The sequence below is a fragment of the Rhipicephalus sanguineus genome, chromosome 5 (assembly GCF_013339695.2).
Source record: "Rhipicephalus sanguineus isolate Rsan-2018 chromosome 5, BIME_Rsan_1.4, whole genome shotgun sequence".
Lineage (NCBI taxonomy): Eukaryota > Metazoa > Arthropoda > Arachnida > Ixodida > Ixodidae > Rhipicephalus > Rhipicephalus sanguineus.
This window is the reverse complement of record NC_051180.1, coordinates 181,128,105-181,147,666: the sequence shown is the minus strand read 5'-3', so window position 1 is coordinate 181,147,666 and position 19,562 is coordinate 181,128,105. Positions and strand designations below refer to the sequence as shown.

At 41.8% G+C, this 19,562-nt stretch overlaps 1 protein-coding gene across 3 annotated transcripts in view; it reads left to right on the top strand.

The window, feature by feature from the left end:
- Positions 1-19,562, top strand: part of LOC119394487 (TRAF3-interacting protein 1) — a 26,081-nt gene extending 6,519 nt beyond the window's left edge. Inside the window, exons 10-15 of one of the 3 annotated variants that reach the window (XM_037661790.2) lie at positions 3,676-3,771; positions 5,929-6,043; positions 6,897-6,945; positions 10,711-10,799; positions 13,262-13,467; positions 19,324-19,562. In XM_037661790.2, the coding sequence (XP_037517718.1) occupies positions 3,676-3,771; positions 5,929-6,043; positions 6,897-6,945; positions 10,711-10,799; positions 13,262-13,467; positions 19,324-19,483 (715 nt within the window). In that variant the 3' untranslated portion in view covers positions 19,484-19,562. Of the gene's footprint in view, positions 1-3,675; positions 3,772-5,928; positions 6,044-6,896; positions 6,950-10,710; positions 10,800-13,261; positions 13,468-19,323 lie in introns of all 3 variants that reach the window. The other 2 variants (XM_049415796.1, XM_049415797.1) reach the window with 2 other exon arrangements.

Genomic DNA, 19,562 nt, shown 5'->3' with positions numbered 1-19,562 from the left:
GTGTGAAAAAATATGCAACTCGTTTGGTTTATTTTGTTTTTATTTACACATACTGCAATCTCCATTCGGTGATTTTAGCAGTGTGCTACATCAAGTTAGTTTTGCACAATGGCGAATCCATGGACATACAATATCCACAGGTTATACAATATATACAGCTGATACAAACTCTCACCTGCAAGCTCAAAATGTGGATACCATAAAAAATAGAAGATTACAAGCGTAGAAGTATGTACAGCTGAATGCAACACAATTCAAGTAGGAACCACAGTTTCTGATTTTGAAGAAAACAATGGCAACGAGGGTGCTGCAACAATTGTATTAGTTAGTTTATTCCAGTTGATTAGGTGCAAGGAAAGAATGAATACTTAAATCAATTATTGCGTGTAGTAAAGGAGGTAATGTTGATTTTATAATGACCATTTTTTACTTGATAGTTGATACGCAGACTTAAAGGCCAACTCCGGTGATTTTTCGAGGTCGATGGATCTCAGTGAAATTTGCTGGGTACGTTCTTTTGTACGTTTCCGTCATTTATGCCAAATTACAGGCTTGAGACATGCGCAGATTGTTTGCAAATGAATTTTAAAGATTGTCTGCAAACGCCCTCCTGGCTTCCCACAATTATTGGCAACATTGCGTCTGTGACGTCAGTATTGGCAAGGTGGCGGAAGTGACGCAGCCGAGGGCACCGTTAACTTCGGCGCTTAGGCCGCTACAGCGAGCGTCTGCTGTGCACAAGGCGACAGACAGCGTTGGTTTGGCCGGCGCTTCGCTGGTCGTGCCGGCTGTCACAGTTTTCATACTCCGCGCCGGTGTGACCGGCATGCCTTGCACGACTTCCGGTTCTTTCGTAACAACGTCTACGTCACACGTTGACAGTACACTCGGTTGGGTTTCGGTTTCGGTGTTGCGCTTTTTTGCTTATTTAAAATTATTCTCCAATTTGCCGAGTATTTCTGCTATCGGGCCCGTAACAGGAGCGTCTCAGGAACATAAAAGCACCATTACTTTGACATGGCCAAAAAATCGCCGGAGTTGGCCTTTAAAGAGGCCCTGCCACACTTTTTCAGAAAACACTGCCAACCAGTAGTCAAGGCTCCCAAGAACATGCGAGCAAAACATTATAGTGCAGCACGCGGTCTGGAATTTACAATTAATTATTGAAGTCAGCTAGAAATCGTTCCATCTTATCTCGACAAATGATGCCACATAAGCCCAAATGACTGCACCATGAAGCCAATGTCCATGGCCATTAACTGGTTTGAGCATTGTGTGCTGCATAGTTACTGTGGCCACCGCAGGATGGCGCAATGTGCCCGCATGCTCGCACGCTCGTGATCACACTGAAAGTGGGCCATGCGTTCAAAGAAAAAAGGAAAAGCTTCTTGCCTTCTTGTTGTTCCCCGACTCCCACCCCCACCCTGCATAGCTTTCAGCATGCTCGCTGGTACGAAAGGAGGGAGAAAGAACTCAAAGCATGCGACAAATCCCTGTAATTCTGCTCGTACTTTACGGATTCTAAACATTTTTGTGGCAGTCGATTCATGAGGCAATAAACTCCTTGAATGAAGACATTCAATGATTACTTGGAAAAATGTTGCAGGACCCCTTTAAGCCACGAATTACAGTATCTTAATGATAAGGGTGAAAGTTGAGCTCTGTTTAAAAGGCTTGTCATAGGAGTCCTTGAAAAGTTATTTTATATGAAATGCACCGCTCTTCTTTTTACTTTTTCTAATTTAGTAAATCTTAGTAAAAGGGTCCCGTATGATAATGGCGTAATCTAAGATTGGTAGGACTATCCTTTTGTACTCTCCATTCTATCTATTTGTAAGGTGGACAGAAGGTGGGCAAAAGTTCCATGCTAGGCTGAAATCGTCTGCGAGATACCCACGTCTTGTGGCAGGCATCACTACGTTGGACAGACAGGCCACTGCATTAATTGATGACTGTCCGCAATAGCATTCTAACCTCAAAGCAGAAACAGAAAGCGATTTAGTGATTCGTGATGCAGAGTGGGGTTGCACCCCAAACTTTGACCAGATGCGCATCGTGAGCTGCTATTATGATAACCACAACCAAGAAATCTACAATGCTTTTGCGATATATTCCATAGGGAGCCTTCATGTGTCAGCTCACCATCAATCGCACTGAGCGACAGAGAGATGCATTATCTCCGTAAAAGAGTGTCACACTGTCACAGGCAGGTTGGTATGCATGTGCCTGGTTTAATTGAAATTGCTTAGGTATGTTTGACTGTGGCGCAAATCATATTTCGTGAAAAGGGGGATAGAAAAGAGAAGAAACTGAAGTGCCAGCTACCAACTCTTTAATGATGCTCCCAGAAGCGCACAGAAAGAAAAACACCTTCCGCACATGCATAAAGAGCCAAGGTATGACGTGGAACAACATGATCGACATCACATACTACAGTAGAACCCCGCTGTTACGTTCCTCACTGCTGCGTTTTCCCGGCTGTTACGTCGTTTTCCGCCGGTCCCGGCATAGCTCCCATAGGATACAATGTATTGGGAACCCCGCTGTTACGTCGTAACTGTCGGACCGTTCCCGTATGATACGTCGCGAAGTGCGCTCGGAGCCGACCGAGTGACTACCAGAGAGAGCGGCCATGGTGCATTTTCACGCACTTTGGCCTCGTTTGACCGTAATATTAGCCGCATGAGAGGCGCAAGCAACAGAATCTTTCAATTGATGCAAACAAAAGCATGGCCTTCGAGATTCAAATTGCAAAGATGGCGTCTATGACGTAACTGCTCGCAAAAGCAAGGCCTTCGAGATTGGCATTTACTATTGACAAAAGCATAGCCTCTGAGATTTGTATTGCACCAACATGGCGTTTATGACGTAATTGCTTGCGAAAGCAAGGCCTTCGAGATTGACATTCACTTCTGCCATCGCGTTGGCGTAGACTCATCATCATCGTTATTTGTCGGAGAACGGGAGGAGTTCGAGCTGGTTGGAGCTCGCGTGGTCGTGCGTGCGGTTCGCGGTCGGACTCGCCGCGCCGGTCGTGATTGTGTGTGCTTAGTTCTTTCATGCCTACAGCTGTTGGTGTTCACATACGTTGATTACATTTCTGTGGATGAGGCCGTCCTAAGCTCCGCGTTTCTATCCATCGACTAGATCGCGGCTGAGCGCGCCAATTTTCGTGCTGCTCGTAAGAATTGAAATAAAATTCTGTACCACTAAATATTTTGCCGTTTTTTCCTGTTTTTCGGCTCTTACGTTTCCCGTCTCTTACGTTTATTTCCTACGGTCCCTTCAAAAACGTATCAGCGGGGTTCTACTGTATCAGGAAAGTGCATTTCTGAAGAACACAGTGCTATAGATGTGCCACTGAGACCCTTTCCTCTTTGATATAGAAGGCTTCCAACAACTATACGGCAGTCTGTTTCTTACGTTTGCTGAGAATCGGCACTCGCACAAAGCACGTTACACAGCAGCAGGCGTTACAATGCACAGGAAGATGTGCACTGTCACTCTTATCTATTCTATTAGCATGCTCCCTCAGTCTGTCATTGATGCAACGTCCCGTTTGCCCAATGTAGGAATGCAAGAAAGGTGTCTATTTTTTTCCTGCACATTTCTGGGAGTGTCAATAAATAGCAGTTGCGAAAGTTAACTTTAACTTTTCCTTATTCAATCCGGCAGGTCAACATTGAGGTCGTCACGACCTCGAAGTTCCAGACCGGCTGCACCAAGAATTCGAAAGAGGGAAAACTCGGCTGATAGCACTCCAGCCATCAGGTAGGCAATTGACAACCTCATTCATGAATTACCTTTCTTTTATTTATTTCTTCTTTCTTTTATTAAAAGATATACCTATCAGGACAAGATGTGAAATCGAGATATGATCCCAAAACTTGTTCTTTCTGCATAACACTCTTCAGGCAGTCTAGGTACCCTGCAAACAAATATGCTTTGGCTGTTGATAATATTAGCTACTGCTTCTATTTGGCACAACCCAAATGCATTCAGACTAACAAGTGAAGTGTATTTATCATTGTCATAGACAACCTAGGAATGTGAGGAAAATGAATGCTTGTTGTGAATGTCTCAAGTCTTAAGCTGTGCTCATCACAGTGATAACATGTTTATAAAATTCCTCAGTAGTAGTTATCGAGGTACTAGACAAGCAAGCCTCATTTCATATTGCCCCTTAACATTCAATGTAGGCAAGAAGGAAAGAAGTGGAAATTTTAAGGGCTCGTTTTTCTTTGTTATACACAATATTAATGAGCACTAACAGACAATAATGCCAAGGAAAGTATAGGGGATGTTATTAGTAGTAAATGTAATGTAAATGTGAAGAAAGAAAAGTGAACGAAAAGATAACTTGCCGCGGGCAGGGACCGAACCTGCGACCTTCGAATAACGCATCCGATGCTCTACCAACTGAGCTACCGCGGCGGCCATCTTCCCGTCCACTTTATGGGGTATATATGTGTATTTTAAACGTGGGAGCGTCAGTCAGCGCCGCCAGTAGCCATGATGGCGAGTGTGGAACACTGTTTTTCTGTCTGTTGGCGTCACGTAGCACATGAACTTATTACGAGCAGGCAGCTGACCAATAATCCCTCGCATGCCACCTGAAAGCATCAAGTCTGCCAGAACGAGACCCTCGCTATGAATGAAGGAAAGAATGATAGGGCTGAAGAAGCAGATGCTTTAGGCTACTTGTTTACAGTTTTTTAATTCAGATTTGTTTGCATATCACTCATTAAAAGAACAAAGGCATCAAATAAAGAAAGAAAAACAAGTTTTATTTGTGACACCAATGTCAGCTCGCAAAATGGCTTCACTGAAATTGCATGTTTTTTGACAAAGAAATAATTCCTTTCTGGTACGAACGAAAATGACTTTGAAGGAGTTCATTGCATTTGAAAGAGAAAACTAGGATCTACCAACTTCTGAGAGAAATTTTTTTATTTAAGCATTTAACTTATCTTTCTTTGAATAGGTATTGTCCTTGAATAAGCGGATGTCCATCTGACACCCGCCAATGCTCCTGCTTGTAAATATATGTAAATATATGTTTTATTGTGAAATTATTGTTGGAGGTGCTGGGTACGCCTGCCTGCATTTTCTCAGAAAACCAACACAGAACTTCGAGGCCTGCCCCCTAATCATTTCGTCGTTCTCCAACTTCGTCTCCCTCACATGGCGGGTCACTCTATGACCTCTAACCCACTACTGCCTTGTGACAGTAATAAATGAAAAAAAGAATTAAGCATCAAGTTTACAGTTTTTTAATTCAGATTACAAAATAGAGTGGGCCGCCTAATTCGATCTGTCCTAAATGGGCAAAGCTGATTAGCTGCTATTAATTATGGCAATATGCTTTTAGTTCCACAAACATAAGCTTCACCTATGGCTCTATATTATCGCGCTACGGCACAAGACATTTGAAAAATTTAGGTGCAGTTATACGGTGTAAACAGATGTGTCCTGCTGGTGCATTCATGTGCCAAAATAAATTTTAAAAAAATGTTTAGAAAACCAAAATGCCTGTTTTTTAGTGCACAGAAGTTAAAGAACTGAGGCTCAGTTTTTCTTTTTTTTAATTTGCCAATCTATTGTAAATTTTGTCAGGAATCCTAGACTTGCTGTCAGAACTGCTAGCAAAAGCTCCAACATTAAATTAAAGACAGCGCAGTATTTGTGCATCTTTCTGTGTGTTCCATCTCTTTAGTGCTGTTTTACCGTTCCTAAATATGAACCAACTCGCCCAAGCATCTGTTTTAGCTAAAGACAGCAAACGAAGTCATAGACGCAGTATGGCACAATATAGCTCAATCTATTTGTCTGTCTTTAGCTTAGCACCCTTGCCAGCACTCTTCAGTGCGTCTTCTTCTGCAGTATGTGCTTCCATTAAAAAATAATAATAATGTGCTCACGTTACAGGGCTCCGACCGCCAAGCCAGTTGAAAACGTAATTCTGGACACGAGTGAGGACAAAAATGAAGACGACAAAGATGATGAATTTGTGATCACCGAGTCTACAATTGAACCAGTCCTAGTGAGCAAAATGTTTTTTTGGGACAAACTGAATTTAGTACATGCCCCTGTCATGTCTCACGTTTGGATTGAGTTGAAGCCAAGGGTGCATGCATAGAAAGTATACTATGTTGCACTTCTTGTAATAATGCTGATGTTAGAAGAGCCAGGGCAGGGGCCAGTTGGTTGTACATTGTGAAGCACGCTGCTAGGAAACGGAAGGCGATATAGATAAAATCACAGGGGACAACACAAGTGCAACACTTTCGCGCTTGCGTTGTGCCCTGTGATTCTATCTATGTTGTCTTCCGTTTCCTAGCAGCACACTGAAAATTTTCACAATGCTGATGTACTGAGACTGAGATTTTGGCATGAAAGTTAAGATGAAACAATGTCTTGTGTTAATTTTCTCCAGCGTGTTCAGCAACCAAAGTACAACCAAACTTCATTGTCAAATTCTAGCATCCTACAAAAAAAAAAAGAAGGCCAGTTCATTATTTGAAAGTGAACGACAGCGTGTAAAACAAGGACGAAGAGAGCACGAACGACACCAGCGTTCAGTAACAGTCAGCGCTGGTGTCGTTCGTGCTTTCTTCGTCCTTGTTTTACACGCTGTCATTCACTTCAAACTATGCAGCACCAACTAGCCCAACACCGTACCCTCTTGCAGTTCATTATATTCTGTATCTGTTGTAAGCACGTATTCATTATGCTGATATCAACGAAATAAGATTTGCTTTGTTGTATACTACATATAAGCTGTTATATCTATGTTCACTATATTGACATTTGACTGTATTATGGTGTGCCCTTGGCTGAACATGGGCCAAAGCTGAAACAGGACAGAGCAGACATTAATGGCCGCACTTACGCAGGCTAAGCTGAACACTCCTGAAGCAGAACACCTTCCAGAGTCCGAGCAAGGCAAGTCCATCAATTCACTTCGCCAAATAAGCTTGCATGTTACCCTTGCCCCGCCATGGTGGTCTAGTGGTTATGGCATTCGACTGCTGACCCGAAGGTCGCGGTATCGAATCCCAGCTGCGGCGGCTGCATTTTCGATGGAGGCGAAAATGTTTGAGGCCCGTGTACTTAGATTTAGGTGCACGTTAAAGAACCCCAGGTGGTCAAAACTTCCGGACCCCTTCACTATGGTGACCCTCATAATCATATCGTGGTTTTGGGACGTTAAGCCCCAGATATTATTACTATTATTGCATGTTACCCTTAGAGTCTGAGTTTTTCAATGCCCATAGTATTGAAGTTTCTTTTGGCCTACATTGGTTATGAACGAGTATGTGCTCTGCAAAGCTCATGATTCTCTAATGAACACTGGGTTATTTATAAAAATTGCACAAGTCCCAGCACGTCGTCTCCAATATTTGTACTGCACCACAAACACCACCTAATCACAGATGCAAAGCCTAGAAGCCAAAGTAGACCTTGATATTCTGGGATCAGGCATTAAATAATGACGCTGTTTGTCTTCCCACTTTTGGTCTCATGAACATCTGTTTCTGAGAGATTTTTCGTAGAGCAGCCACTTGTGTTTCTTCAGTAAAATTTTGCATGAAGGCTGTTTCATATTGTCCTGTTGGATACACGGGTTTATACAAGGCCCTAAGTTTAGTTTGTTGCTGTTGGCCGGTAAAGGCACACTAGAGGCAGAGATTGGCTCTGTGGTATATTGTTTGAATGCCCTTCTCGAATGCTCACAATGCTTCTTTTATAACAGGAAAAGACTTGATCGTTCGCAGACAGAATTGAAACTGAAGGGTGTTCACAATTTTTTCCCACTTCCAGTTGTTTAGTGACATAATTTACTTAGATTTGCCAGAAACATCAGAGGCCGAGCAGCAATGCCTATTTGGAGGACACGCTCGCAAATGGCACTGACAGAATAATGCAACAAGTGAGTTCACCAACAGGCGATGTCCCAGGGTTTGTACAGCTTTCAGAAAATCAAGGGTATTCAAGAATTTTCAAAGCACTGCCTTTGAGCATCCCATGTAGCACATCTTTACTACAGCAATGCTTTCCAGCACTGCACATAGCACTAGCGACACAAAAATTACGCTGTCAATATCTGACCTTGCTGGGACTGCCTCGTAGTGGGTGGTGTTTATGAGCTTCCCCACTTTACTTTCTTGAAGTACGAGTTAAATGGACTTCATCTTTGTGCACCACTTGCTGGAATAAAGAGCAGTGCAGGAGCTTAGGGTTTGAAGTGCTCACAAGAGAAGCAGGAGACAGCCAGTGGAAAAGTGGAATGCGGCCCAAGAAAAGCAGCGTAAACCGAGAAAAGAAACCAAGGGTTTTCACGGGTTTCAAAAGACCTGTAGGCACCCTGCGTCCACATTGCAACACCAGCAACACTTTCCTAAGAGAGACCATTTTATTAAGGCCATACTTTTAGGTACTGTGAGCGTCAGAAAGACATCAATTAACCTAACTGCATTAGCTTTGCACATTGAAATGCAGTGTCAACTTTCATTGTCAGTGGTCATCTATGGTTCACTTTTATGAACAAGACATGTTACACAATGACTCTTTATACCACATCAGTGGCACATACCAAATCCAACATCTGCACTGTACCTGTTTCTTGTTTTGTTCTCAGCAAAAATGATGCTTTTTACACCTTGGAACAATCATCTCTGTCATTTTGGCTTGTCATTTTGGCTTGACAATATTTGCCTTTAGACTGCCCTCACAGAATTTTGACATTTCAACAATGATTTTAACGATACCGGAGTGACTTTGGGACTTTGGCGGAAGGCTTCCATCAGAGAATGCATTCCAGCTTTCAGAATACATCTCTGTGCTAATGCAAAGCAGAATGAGAAGGTTATCGGGTTTCGTAGAGACAAACAAACAATGCTTTTGTGATGTTAACCACATCCTTGCCATTTTATGAAGACTTTCAGAGCTGCACTCGCAGGCAGAAGTGACCTTCCACTTGTCACACCTTAGTTTAACAGCAAACACAACAGTCAGGACGACATACAGTTTTACACCAAAGCAGGGCGATATGTGTCACAGTATGTTAAAGAAAGGGCTTCCTTGGTTTGAGGTAATTAGCAACTAAACCAAATTATTAAGTTACATAGGCAGTGGCACAAGAACATATGAAACTCAACACGAAGCTTGCTATATTTGTTCCTTTTCAGTCTTTTTTGGCCTTTGAATGTAATTTAATTCTGAACAATAAAGCTCCAATATTAGCATGTTCGGAATAATGCTTCGTTTAGACAGTTTGGAGATGCTATGTCACACCAAGACCTTCCACTCAAACTTCGACACCAAGTTCCCCACTTGTGCTAGAAATGCCTTGGATGTCCTCAATACAGTCCAACTTTATTACAAACAAGTTGCATTTCGCATGAAAATACCATCATTATATTCAACATTTATTATAAGCAGCGGTGTGCGAATATTCGAAATTTCGAATATTTTTGTTTGCTATTCGATTCGATTCGCACTGGAATTTTACTATTCGAACTATTCGAACTTCCCAAAAACAAATACAGTCAACGTCCGATTGAAAGTGACCCCTTCAGATTTTCAATATGCTTCACCTCATTACACTCTCGTATTGCGGCAAAGCCACCTTTCAAGCTCCGTTACGGTCGAACTTCGCCAAAACAGTCAACGTCCGATTGGAAGTGGTCCCCAGGTTTTCAATATGCTTCACTTCATCCCACCCCGGTATTGCGGCAAAGCTGCCTTTCAAGCTCTGTTACGGTCGAACTTTGCCAAGACACAGTCAACGTCCGATTGGAAGTGGTCCCTAGATTTTCAATATGCTTCACCTCATCACACTCCGGTATTGCGGCAAAGCTGCCTTTCAAGCTCCGCTACGGTCGCAAATGTATTAACTCAAGAAAACGCTGGTTCCAACATGGAGATAAAAGATGTGGCAGAGGTGGGGGCTCAATTAATGTTGTTTTGGACCTGAAATTTGGGCAGGAAGTCAGAAAAATCGGAAGCCGAAGCTTTTTAGCATCCAAAATTTCAGATGTTCTTATATATCGACGTCTACGAGGCAGATTTGGAACTCCGGACTTGAAGAGAGCACAGCCTTGTCCGCCACATCAGTTGGGCTTCCACGGAAGTTGAAAGAGGAGGAGAGGCTGAGGAAATGGCATCTTTGCCTATCACGTGGGAAGTGTTGTTGGCAACACTTTGGTTGCACCAAATCATGTACATAAATAGAATTCGGCCTCTACATTGCCTCATTCTTGATAAGAAAACTGGTGCTTCATCAACCTAGCGAAAAGAAACACTTTCATGTTGCTATCTCATAAGAATATGCTTGAATCCTCTCTAACTGCAATTTTACTTCAAAGTATTTGAAATATATTCTAGAAATATTCGAGAAATATTTAAAAAATATTCGATTCGATTCGCACTCACACTTCAATATTAGAATTCGCTTCGCACCCAAAATTTTGCTATTCGCACAGCTCTAATTATAAGCATATGTATATGTTTCCTACACAAAGAGACACTCTATTTTGATTTTGTTATATCGAAAAATGCTATTGTGTCTGTGATACAAATTGAGGTTTGAGTGCAATGAAATGTCACGTGTACTCTGGAGATTATATATGTTGCTGTCAAACAGGCTTGTTGCCAGCATAAAGTTCTCCAAAGCCATTCTGACAGCATATTGCCTCTTGCTTGCAGGAAGCCTGGTAAAGCAGATCCTCGAAGCAAAGAAAGAGTTGGAACAAGGAAGCCAGCGGCCATCTACGGGCTTTACAACTGCAGAACATGTAAATGCCCTCACAGCTGCATTTACCTTTAAAGGGATGGTAGATGAGAGATCCAAGGTGTCCAAGGTGATAGTTAGTCTTATCAAGATCTGAGACCCCATTAGCAAGAAAGCAAGCAAGCCACTGGTGCTACTACAATCAGCCACAGATAACAGAAACATTTCCAACAATGAAAAAAAAAATGCTATTTTGTTACATTTTCCTACAAAGGAACTTGTGCTACCTGTTGCTGCCATTCTGTAAGGATGCTTTCAATATTAGTGACACAGAGGGCAGCTTTTACAATGCACTTGTGGAATGTTGGCTGCTTCCAGATCAAAACAGACCAGTTTCAGTTTAATAAGTTCACCCAAAGATAATTAGTGACACAGACATCCCAAAGTCAAACGAATGCAATCCTCGGCTAACAAAAAGATTATTTGTGGACAAAGGCGGTTTAACGCAGTAAAAATGAACAAAAATATGAGCAATCGTATACGTGCATTGTGGAATGAAGTGGAAACATTTGGCAATAAGTGAAAAAGTCAGAACTAAACAGCAGGACACATTATTGGGGAAGGAACTATTTGCACAAAATAAAACATTTCAATTCACATTTGAAAGCATTCAGAGATGATGACTGAAGTAGCTGATCAGAGAGAGTCACAGAACCTTTTTGCTTTGATGGAGGAACTCCAGGTTGCACAGCTGGCGACAGAGGAGGCAAGCAGAGACAAAGGGAGTGGTCACCTTGCATGCAGCACCGTATTACAGTCGGTGAAAAAAGAGAACACGTTAAATATCGTGCAGACTCCAAGCACTGTGGGAATGAGTGTACATGAAGCATGTTGGTGCGATCCCTCTCCCGTTCCTCGACGCTTACATCATCCTCTCCACAGTCCAACCAATACTCCACCACAGCATGTAAACCTGTCCAACTACACAAAGTGTCGGCAGAAAAAGTTGACGGCAAGGATGACAAAAGTCAAGCACTTGCATCACGCAGTGCACCTCCTTGGTAGGTACTACTTGCAGTAAGGAGGGTTGTAAAGTTAAAATGTATCGGTACATCACTCCTTTCACACTAGTAAATGGCCGCTCTTTCCTCAGAGGAGGCCTGGTGCACAAATAAAAAAAATGCATAAATGAAAAGTATTCTCCCACCAGTCCGCTCAAATGTAAACTTTGGTAGTGTCTACTCTCGTCTCTTCAGCCATTTATCAGCCAAGGGAATTGCATTGTGAAAGAAGCACAGGCAGCTTGGCAAGTTTCAAAGACTTCACCTGCACCAAAGTGACCCAAATACAAGTACATAACATACAGACCACACTTTATTTTTCATGATTTTGATGAGGTGCAGCCCTTACAGGAACCAAACTTTTTCATCCAATTCTTTTCACAACTACGACTATAACAACTACTGTAATCCTCCATGCCTGCCCGCCACCACAAGAAAAAATGTAGTCTTCTGCATACATAGTAGCTGTATTCACTCACTTATGCACATCACACACTTGGCTATTCACCTTCAATCTCACAGCTACTGCTCCTTACGCCAAATTTGTTAGCACATTCATGGACCATGTCACCTTTGGTGCCATCTAAGGCGTTGAAAATTTCTGTTACTTTATTAGTTTTTCACAATCATTTCCAATGACACTGCAAATCATATGCTAAGCATCCACAAACAAACGAGCGATGTACTATTCGTCCAATGATCTTTATTTTGTTGGCTCTTTTCTAAATTTCATGCTTGCTACCAAGCTGGAGGTGTGGCCTTTACACGAGTCGGTACTTTCAAATTGACAGTGGAATACCAGCTTTGATTATCCGCCACAAAATTAAAAAAAAACGAGTTTCTGTCCAAGTGCATTAGTATAGAGTTTTTAAGGAGTACTCGGTTTAGAGTAGTGCTTCTGCGTCCTATTAACTCTGCTACTTAAAATAAATTTGATATCCATCTCTTTTCACTGTGCAGATTATACCCCAGAGAGGTGATGAGGTACTAAGAGCAGGAAGCAGCTATGTGTAGAGTACATAGATGAGAACCACTGCAGCATGCTGACTGTGGGAGCTCCATATCAGCAGACTGAGCGGTCACCCGACAGATGAACAGCCAGACAGCCGTCAGATTCAATTGACACGACGAAAACTCATTCGTAGTAACCTCACATTAATGAACAAGAACAGTAAGGAGAAGCATTGAGGGGTTCAGAAAAATTAAGCTGGCACATTCAAGGCACACTTAGGGGAAATCTCCAGCACCACTCGTAGAAGAAGCAAGAAGGCACTTAAGATGTGTTGAGGTTAAGTGTGATTGTTACTGAACAGGAGCATTTTACATTCCTCCCCACTGAAATTCCTTTGGTCAGAGAACATGAGACAGCTGTAAGGGGAGATTGATGGGACAGGCCTTCATCTTGTCATTGGCTGGCAATGATGATTTCTTATATTGACACCATCAAGTGCGTCTTTCATTACAGGTTATGCCAGGCATTGTTTCGAAAGCACCAGGACAGGACAAGATGGATGCCCTCCGACAGCACATTCAAGCGGTCAGCCGAGGAGCGCTGCCACTGGGAAAGCTACTGGACTTACTTTCCGAGGACCTGGACTCCATGAACATGGAGTTGAGCTCATGGAAGGAGGAGCACACCAAGAATCTGCAGGCTTACAGCTCTGAGCAAAGGTATTAAGGCTCCTATGTTGGCCTTCTTTGAAAGGACTCAAGGTGCCAAATGAAACATTGGCAGCAAGACCAAAAAGAGGAGACAAAAAGGCCCAGCACAAGAACAGTGTCTGAGGCAGAAAGCAGCGACCTCTTGTCTTTCTGACCAAAGCGGAGCAGATGGCACGGATAGATTAAGCGAGAAAAAGAACCCGAACAAGTGAGAATGTGCAATGGATGTAGCACACGTGCAGATTTCCACGTAGCCATGCCACTTGTCGAAAGGGACAACCACCGCCTTCATTCCCGACATCAACAATTTCACAACCACTCTCAGTATTAGGCAGCTGTTTTTTTCTTTAACGACCCACTTCACTCTTCTATATAATGTTACTGCTGTAAGAATGCTAAGTGTCATGAAGTGAAAGATGTAGTTATCTATATTTTTTGAAGCATGACATTTCTGACCTGGCACACTTCAATGATTCCTCCTTTGTATTTCATTTGCTTTTCATGTGATTTTTAATGTTTTAAAGTGCTGAATTTCTATCCAAAATTGCTACAGTGTAGTATGAACACAAAACCAATTACAACATGCCTTACCAGGACATGGTAGCCCGCATAATTCCTTTTTCACTATCTAATGAGCTGATACATGATCGCTTGTGGAAGCAGTCTCATTTATTGTTTTACTTTTGTTTTCAATAAAGCATGCCGAGTTAGCTCGTGACAATAATACAAATTTTCCACTAGGTGCCTGAAAATTCAAGAGTAACGGTCATCGTGACCAATGCCTGCAAGACAACAATGCAAAATCGGCATGCTCTATTTATGCATGCGAAAAACAAAACAAAATACCTTCAGTAATATTACTGCGTGCATGGCAACATGTTCACACTTTAACGTAACTGTAATTTGGCTCTGCCGCATATCGAAGGTGTTGAGTATACGACACTCGTGTGGTCTGTCATAAGTGTCATATAGTATATGTGTGGTAGATTATGGTGAATTTAATTGTATGGACAAAACTGGCTAAATTCTGAAGTGGGTGCTCACGTCACACCTATACATCAGACTCCCATTAATTCAGCCTTTGCAATAGCGAAAGTAAAGTCTAGTTATCTAAAAGGTCGAATTAACAAAGGGCGGAAAAATCAACAAATTTAAATCTTTCACTACATCAATAAAGAAATCCTGAAAAAATTCTTGACCTCGATAGACAGTGCTGTGTAACTGCCATGCAACTTTACACAGGCAAAGCAAATGGCTGAGTATGCAGACATGACACAAGCAGGAGCAAACGGCTTTATGCACAAGAGTGCCAGCCACTACATATTGAAATAAAACAGCTTTATGCCTAGGAAAGCAGTCTGCTTAATTTCTTGATATTCACGAGTATTTAGCAACTGCTGTGGGTATGAGTGGGTGTCAAACTGAATCAGCGTGCTTTCTCATTTGAGATAAACAACTTTTCTCTCCATAGCAATGCATAACTTCTCACTGCATTCAGATTATTAAGCGAGACGCCAAATTAGCCGAGATAGAATTAGCAGGCATCGACTGTATTTTGAAAATGCAAGCCTACCGCCAGAGGAATACAACATGTTTCACGTAGGTTCCCAGTGCAACCTGTCTCCTTGCAAGATTTTGTGCAAGGAAACTTCTGAATGACGTTCCACTTTAGAGAGGTGCAGCTAAGAGAGCCACACTGCAATGACATGACAGTGTTTGTGCATTTGTAATAAATTTACGTTACCTACCGTATTTACTCGAATCTAAGCCGATGTTTTTTTTGAAAAAACAATGTGCGAAAGTGGGGGTGTCAGCTTAGATTCGAGTACTATGATTAAGTTTTTTTTTCTGGCCTTGCGAATTTCGGGGGTCGGCCTACAGCGCTGTGTTGTCCGTTTTCCTTCCATTGCCCTCGTGTGTGTTGCGCTGTAACCGAGTGAAAGAAAAAAAAATGAATCCCAACCAACTGGCCCAACTTGCCGTTTTGCTGCAATCGAGGGCGGCCTAGATTCAAGTAAATGTGGTACTATTATGGATCTGTACCAACTAGAATGAATGAAATGTGTGTTAAAATCCTCAAATGTTTTAGGCTATTCTGAACAGATTATATGTACGGTTCAAACAGTGTAGTACATTCTGAAATGCACACAGGCAGCAGTGATTATGTACAGCAATTCATGTTCAGCAATTCATGTACAGCAATCCAATGCATTGGGTCTGTAGGTCAGGCTCTTGATGACCAACAATCGTGCTCACACCATCATTGTATGTGAGTGCTTTGTTTTGCTGGGCACAGCTTCACCCACTAAACAGCTCGATACTTACGAGTTTACTGCATTTTTCACTATCCCTACCACGGGACAATATGAGAGAGACCTACTGAACGTCTTGTCTCTTGGCTTAAGACGGCTTTTGCACAATTTTATGCAACTCAACGTTATTCTAGACATAGTATTTATCATTGCAGACATTCAGGCTATCATTGTGAAATTATAGCTGGAATATCTGATCCTGTCCTTATGTCTTCCATACTGCAAGCCCCTTTTATACGGACATTCATAAAGCTGATAATGTCTCAATTATTGATGAGCTAGCAAACTGCTTTGATTTCTTGTTTGTGCTTACTACATCAGGTGATGTTGGTCCTGCGTCAGTTGTTTTATGAAAACAAAAAAATACTAATAACATCCACTGTGGCTGCAGTGAAAAAACAAAAAAACAAACGAAACACAGGAAGAGTAAAGAACACAAATGAGCGCTGACTTTCAACTGAAGCTTTATTCCTAAAAACAAGCTGTTGTAAAGAAAAGGACAAAATTACACGGAGTCTGTGCAACAGTGGGAGGGATTCACGGGCCTCGCCTCCCATGGCATGTCATCATTATCCCCAGATAAGTTTTTTGTGCAATGTCACAGAGGCTTTGCTGATTGCGCACCACCTGTCCTGTAGTCCCTGTCTCGTAATCCGAAGCACAAGAAGAAATCGTGAACCACCACCAACTAGGCTAAACCTTTGCTGCTGTGATAGCACAGCCTCATGGTCGAGTGTCATTCCCTGCTCTGTAACACATGGCAGAAAAAAATTTCAGGGCCCCCCTGGCTACGCCACTGCCTGCCAGTCCTAACGGGGAATTATGACGCTCTCCAAGTCTCGTGTTAAGACAGCACCTTGTCTGTCCCACACATGCATGATTACATGACAGCGACAAAAAAGAACCAACTTATCTTGGGATAGAATGACGACATGCCATGGGAGGCGAAAATCCCTCCCACTGTTGCGCAGACTCCATGTAATTTTGTCATTTCATTTATAATGGCTTGTTTTTAGGAATAAAGCTTCAGTTGAAAGTCAGCACTTGTTTGTGATCTTTACTCTTCCTGTGTTTCATTTGTTTTTCTGCACTGAACCCACAATGAATCCATACCAACTGGCCCAATTAACCACACTTCTAATAATTACATATCTTGGATTAATCCTGACTGACTGCAATTATCACACCATGTTGCAAGGCTAAGGCATTCAAAATTCTCTGGTAATCCACAGAGTCATGCTCTATTCACACAAAGGAAAAACTGCATCACAAAACAGTTGCTACAAAATGTTTCCTCTATGGAATCCAGCTTCTGGATTTCCTTAACACTAACCCTAGGTAGGAACATCTGGAGGTCGATCTCACCCAGCGAAACATCGCTACTTCATTTATAGATTAAACAACCTCAATCATTTCGAACACTTTCAATAGTTTTCTAACACTTTTGGCCTGTCTTCACTAGCGATAAATTAGTCATTCTGACCTTCCCTCATGATTTGACACATGATTAACAATGTTGACATTACATCAGAAAAACATTCTGGACATCTTGAATCTGAACACCAAGAAATCCTTTAACCTGATAGAATTTCTAACTTTTTGTATGCTATCTCGTGAGAACTTCACTGAGTAGGGGTAAAATTCGGTCATCATGGAAGGTGGCTAAAGTTCTTTCATGGCGCAATCAGGTGACAATCAACTTTTAACGAATTACAGGTCCCTATCACTAATGGCAAATGCATGAAAGACGCTGAAACACATTATTATTGAACAATTTATAGATTTTTTTGAAAACAATAACCTTCTAACCCATCTTCAACTCAGGTTTCAGAGCAATCACAGCATGGTAGCTGAAATAACCAAGTTTACACTGCTCACAACATTTTTATCAATATATATTTAGGATATCATATGAAAGCCATATTAATTGACATTTGCCAATCATTTGGCAGTGTACTTCACTCCAAGATGCTCCATAAACTAAATATTGCATTAAAAACCCCACTTTTGGTTTCATGGATTTCAAATTTTCCTTATGTATGCACATAGTTCATTTGCTTTAATTCTACCAACTCAGATATAAGAAATGTAACATGTGGGAATTTCTAATCCCGTCAAGTGACCATCACAAGAATTGACATGCAGCATCCACTACATGGCGCGGCAACTGTGACAGTGGAAGTCTTGTCATGTCTGCGCATGATGTGATGAAGGCTTTATAAGCGAGTGTCGCCTTTCTGGCCCTTCATTTATACCGCAAGAGCAAATAGGATGAAAAACCAAATGAACAATTTTCAGGAAAAAAATGTAGACAAAGGGAGGACAAAACAACAGCACAAGCACATCGTGGAATACCAACTCGCCCAACAGTCTATTCTTCAAATGAACAACGTCTGCAGATGCCCATTTTCTGTATGGCACAGTTCCCACAAACTTCAGGAGTGCCACAGGGCTCTTTGTTCATTCCACTAATTTTGCTTAACAATTTACTGAGTAATCGGGCATCTAAAGTCCTTCTGTACACTGATGACCGCATTTTGTATAATATGTCATTACTTCTCCCAATGATCATGATTGCCCCGACAATTCATTCACGTTTCATAATTGGTGCATGACTAGGTAAGTGAATTTTAAGAAAAGATGCTATAGCATCATTTTCTACAAAATAGTTCCCTTATGTTTTTAATCACTGTTTTGCTGACGAAGATGAGCCATTACAAATACCTGACTGCTAATTTTCACTTCTAACATGTCGTGGTTTGAACATATTGAGTCTAGTTTGAACATATTGAACGATTAAACTTGGGTGAGTCATGCAGTACATTAACAAAGACAACAAACGAAACCAAGCTATTAATACACAAATCTCTGATATGTGCTGTTTTAGAACGTGCTTCTTGCATCTGGAACCCATATAAACATTACGAGGTTCACGCAATCGAGACCATGAAAACAAAAGCCACACACTTAGTTTATCGTCAACAAGAACTTAATTTTTCACTTTCATCAGCTATTCACGCATCTAATCTTCAATCACTTTCAGTTTGGTTGAAGAACGAGTCAGTAAAATTACTGTATTGCTTATGTTTATTAATTTGCTATGCTGCCTCTCCAATTACGGTCTCCTAACTGCTGCCAACCAATCTTAAACTCCAAGTCACCATGGTCTAAACCTTGCTCACCAATGTATTCAGATAGAGATAGTCTGCACACTATTGATTGCTGGGATTCACTATGTGGTGCTGTTCGGCCATTGTCAAAATTCCTTCAACATTTAGGATAATATGGCTACTGCATAGTTACACACCTTATTCCTTTTCATTTCTATGTTCCTTGAACATAGAAGTGAAAAGGTAGACTTTTGACATTAGGCTTCCTAATGCCATTGTCATTATTCTTGGCAGTCATATAAAGGAGTGCACAGTGCAATTAGTCACTTTTTGACTTCATTACACGACTGGTAAGCAGTGTGTTGAGTCTTGTAGGGCAATTTTTTTGTTCAACTGTTTTGCAGTGAACTGAGCAATGCTAGTGAAATCTTTTTCTCTTGAAGTGCAACAGACTCAATCCTGGAGCCTCTACGACAGAACTTGGAAGAGCTGGACCAGCGCATTGGTGACGAGCTCGAGGAAATCTCGGCAACAAGGGCAGCCATCTTTAGCAATGCCGAACATTTGGAGAAGATGCTCGCTGCTGCAAACCTTGGTCGCTAAAGCTCTCTCATGTTTGGCAAGGCTCAGCCTTAAAGCTGTTATTTCCCGAGTGAGATTGAAATAAATGCACTAATTGACG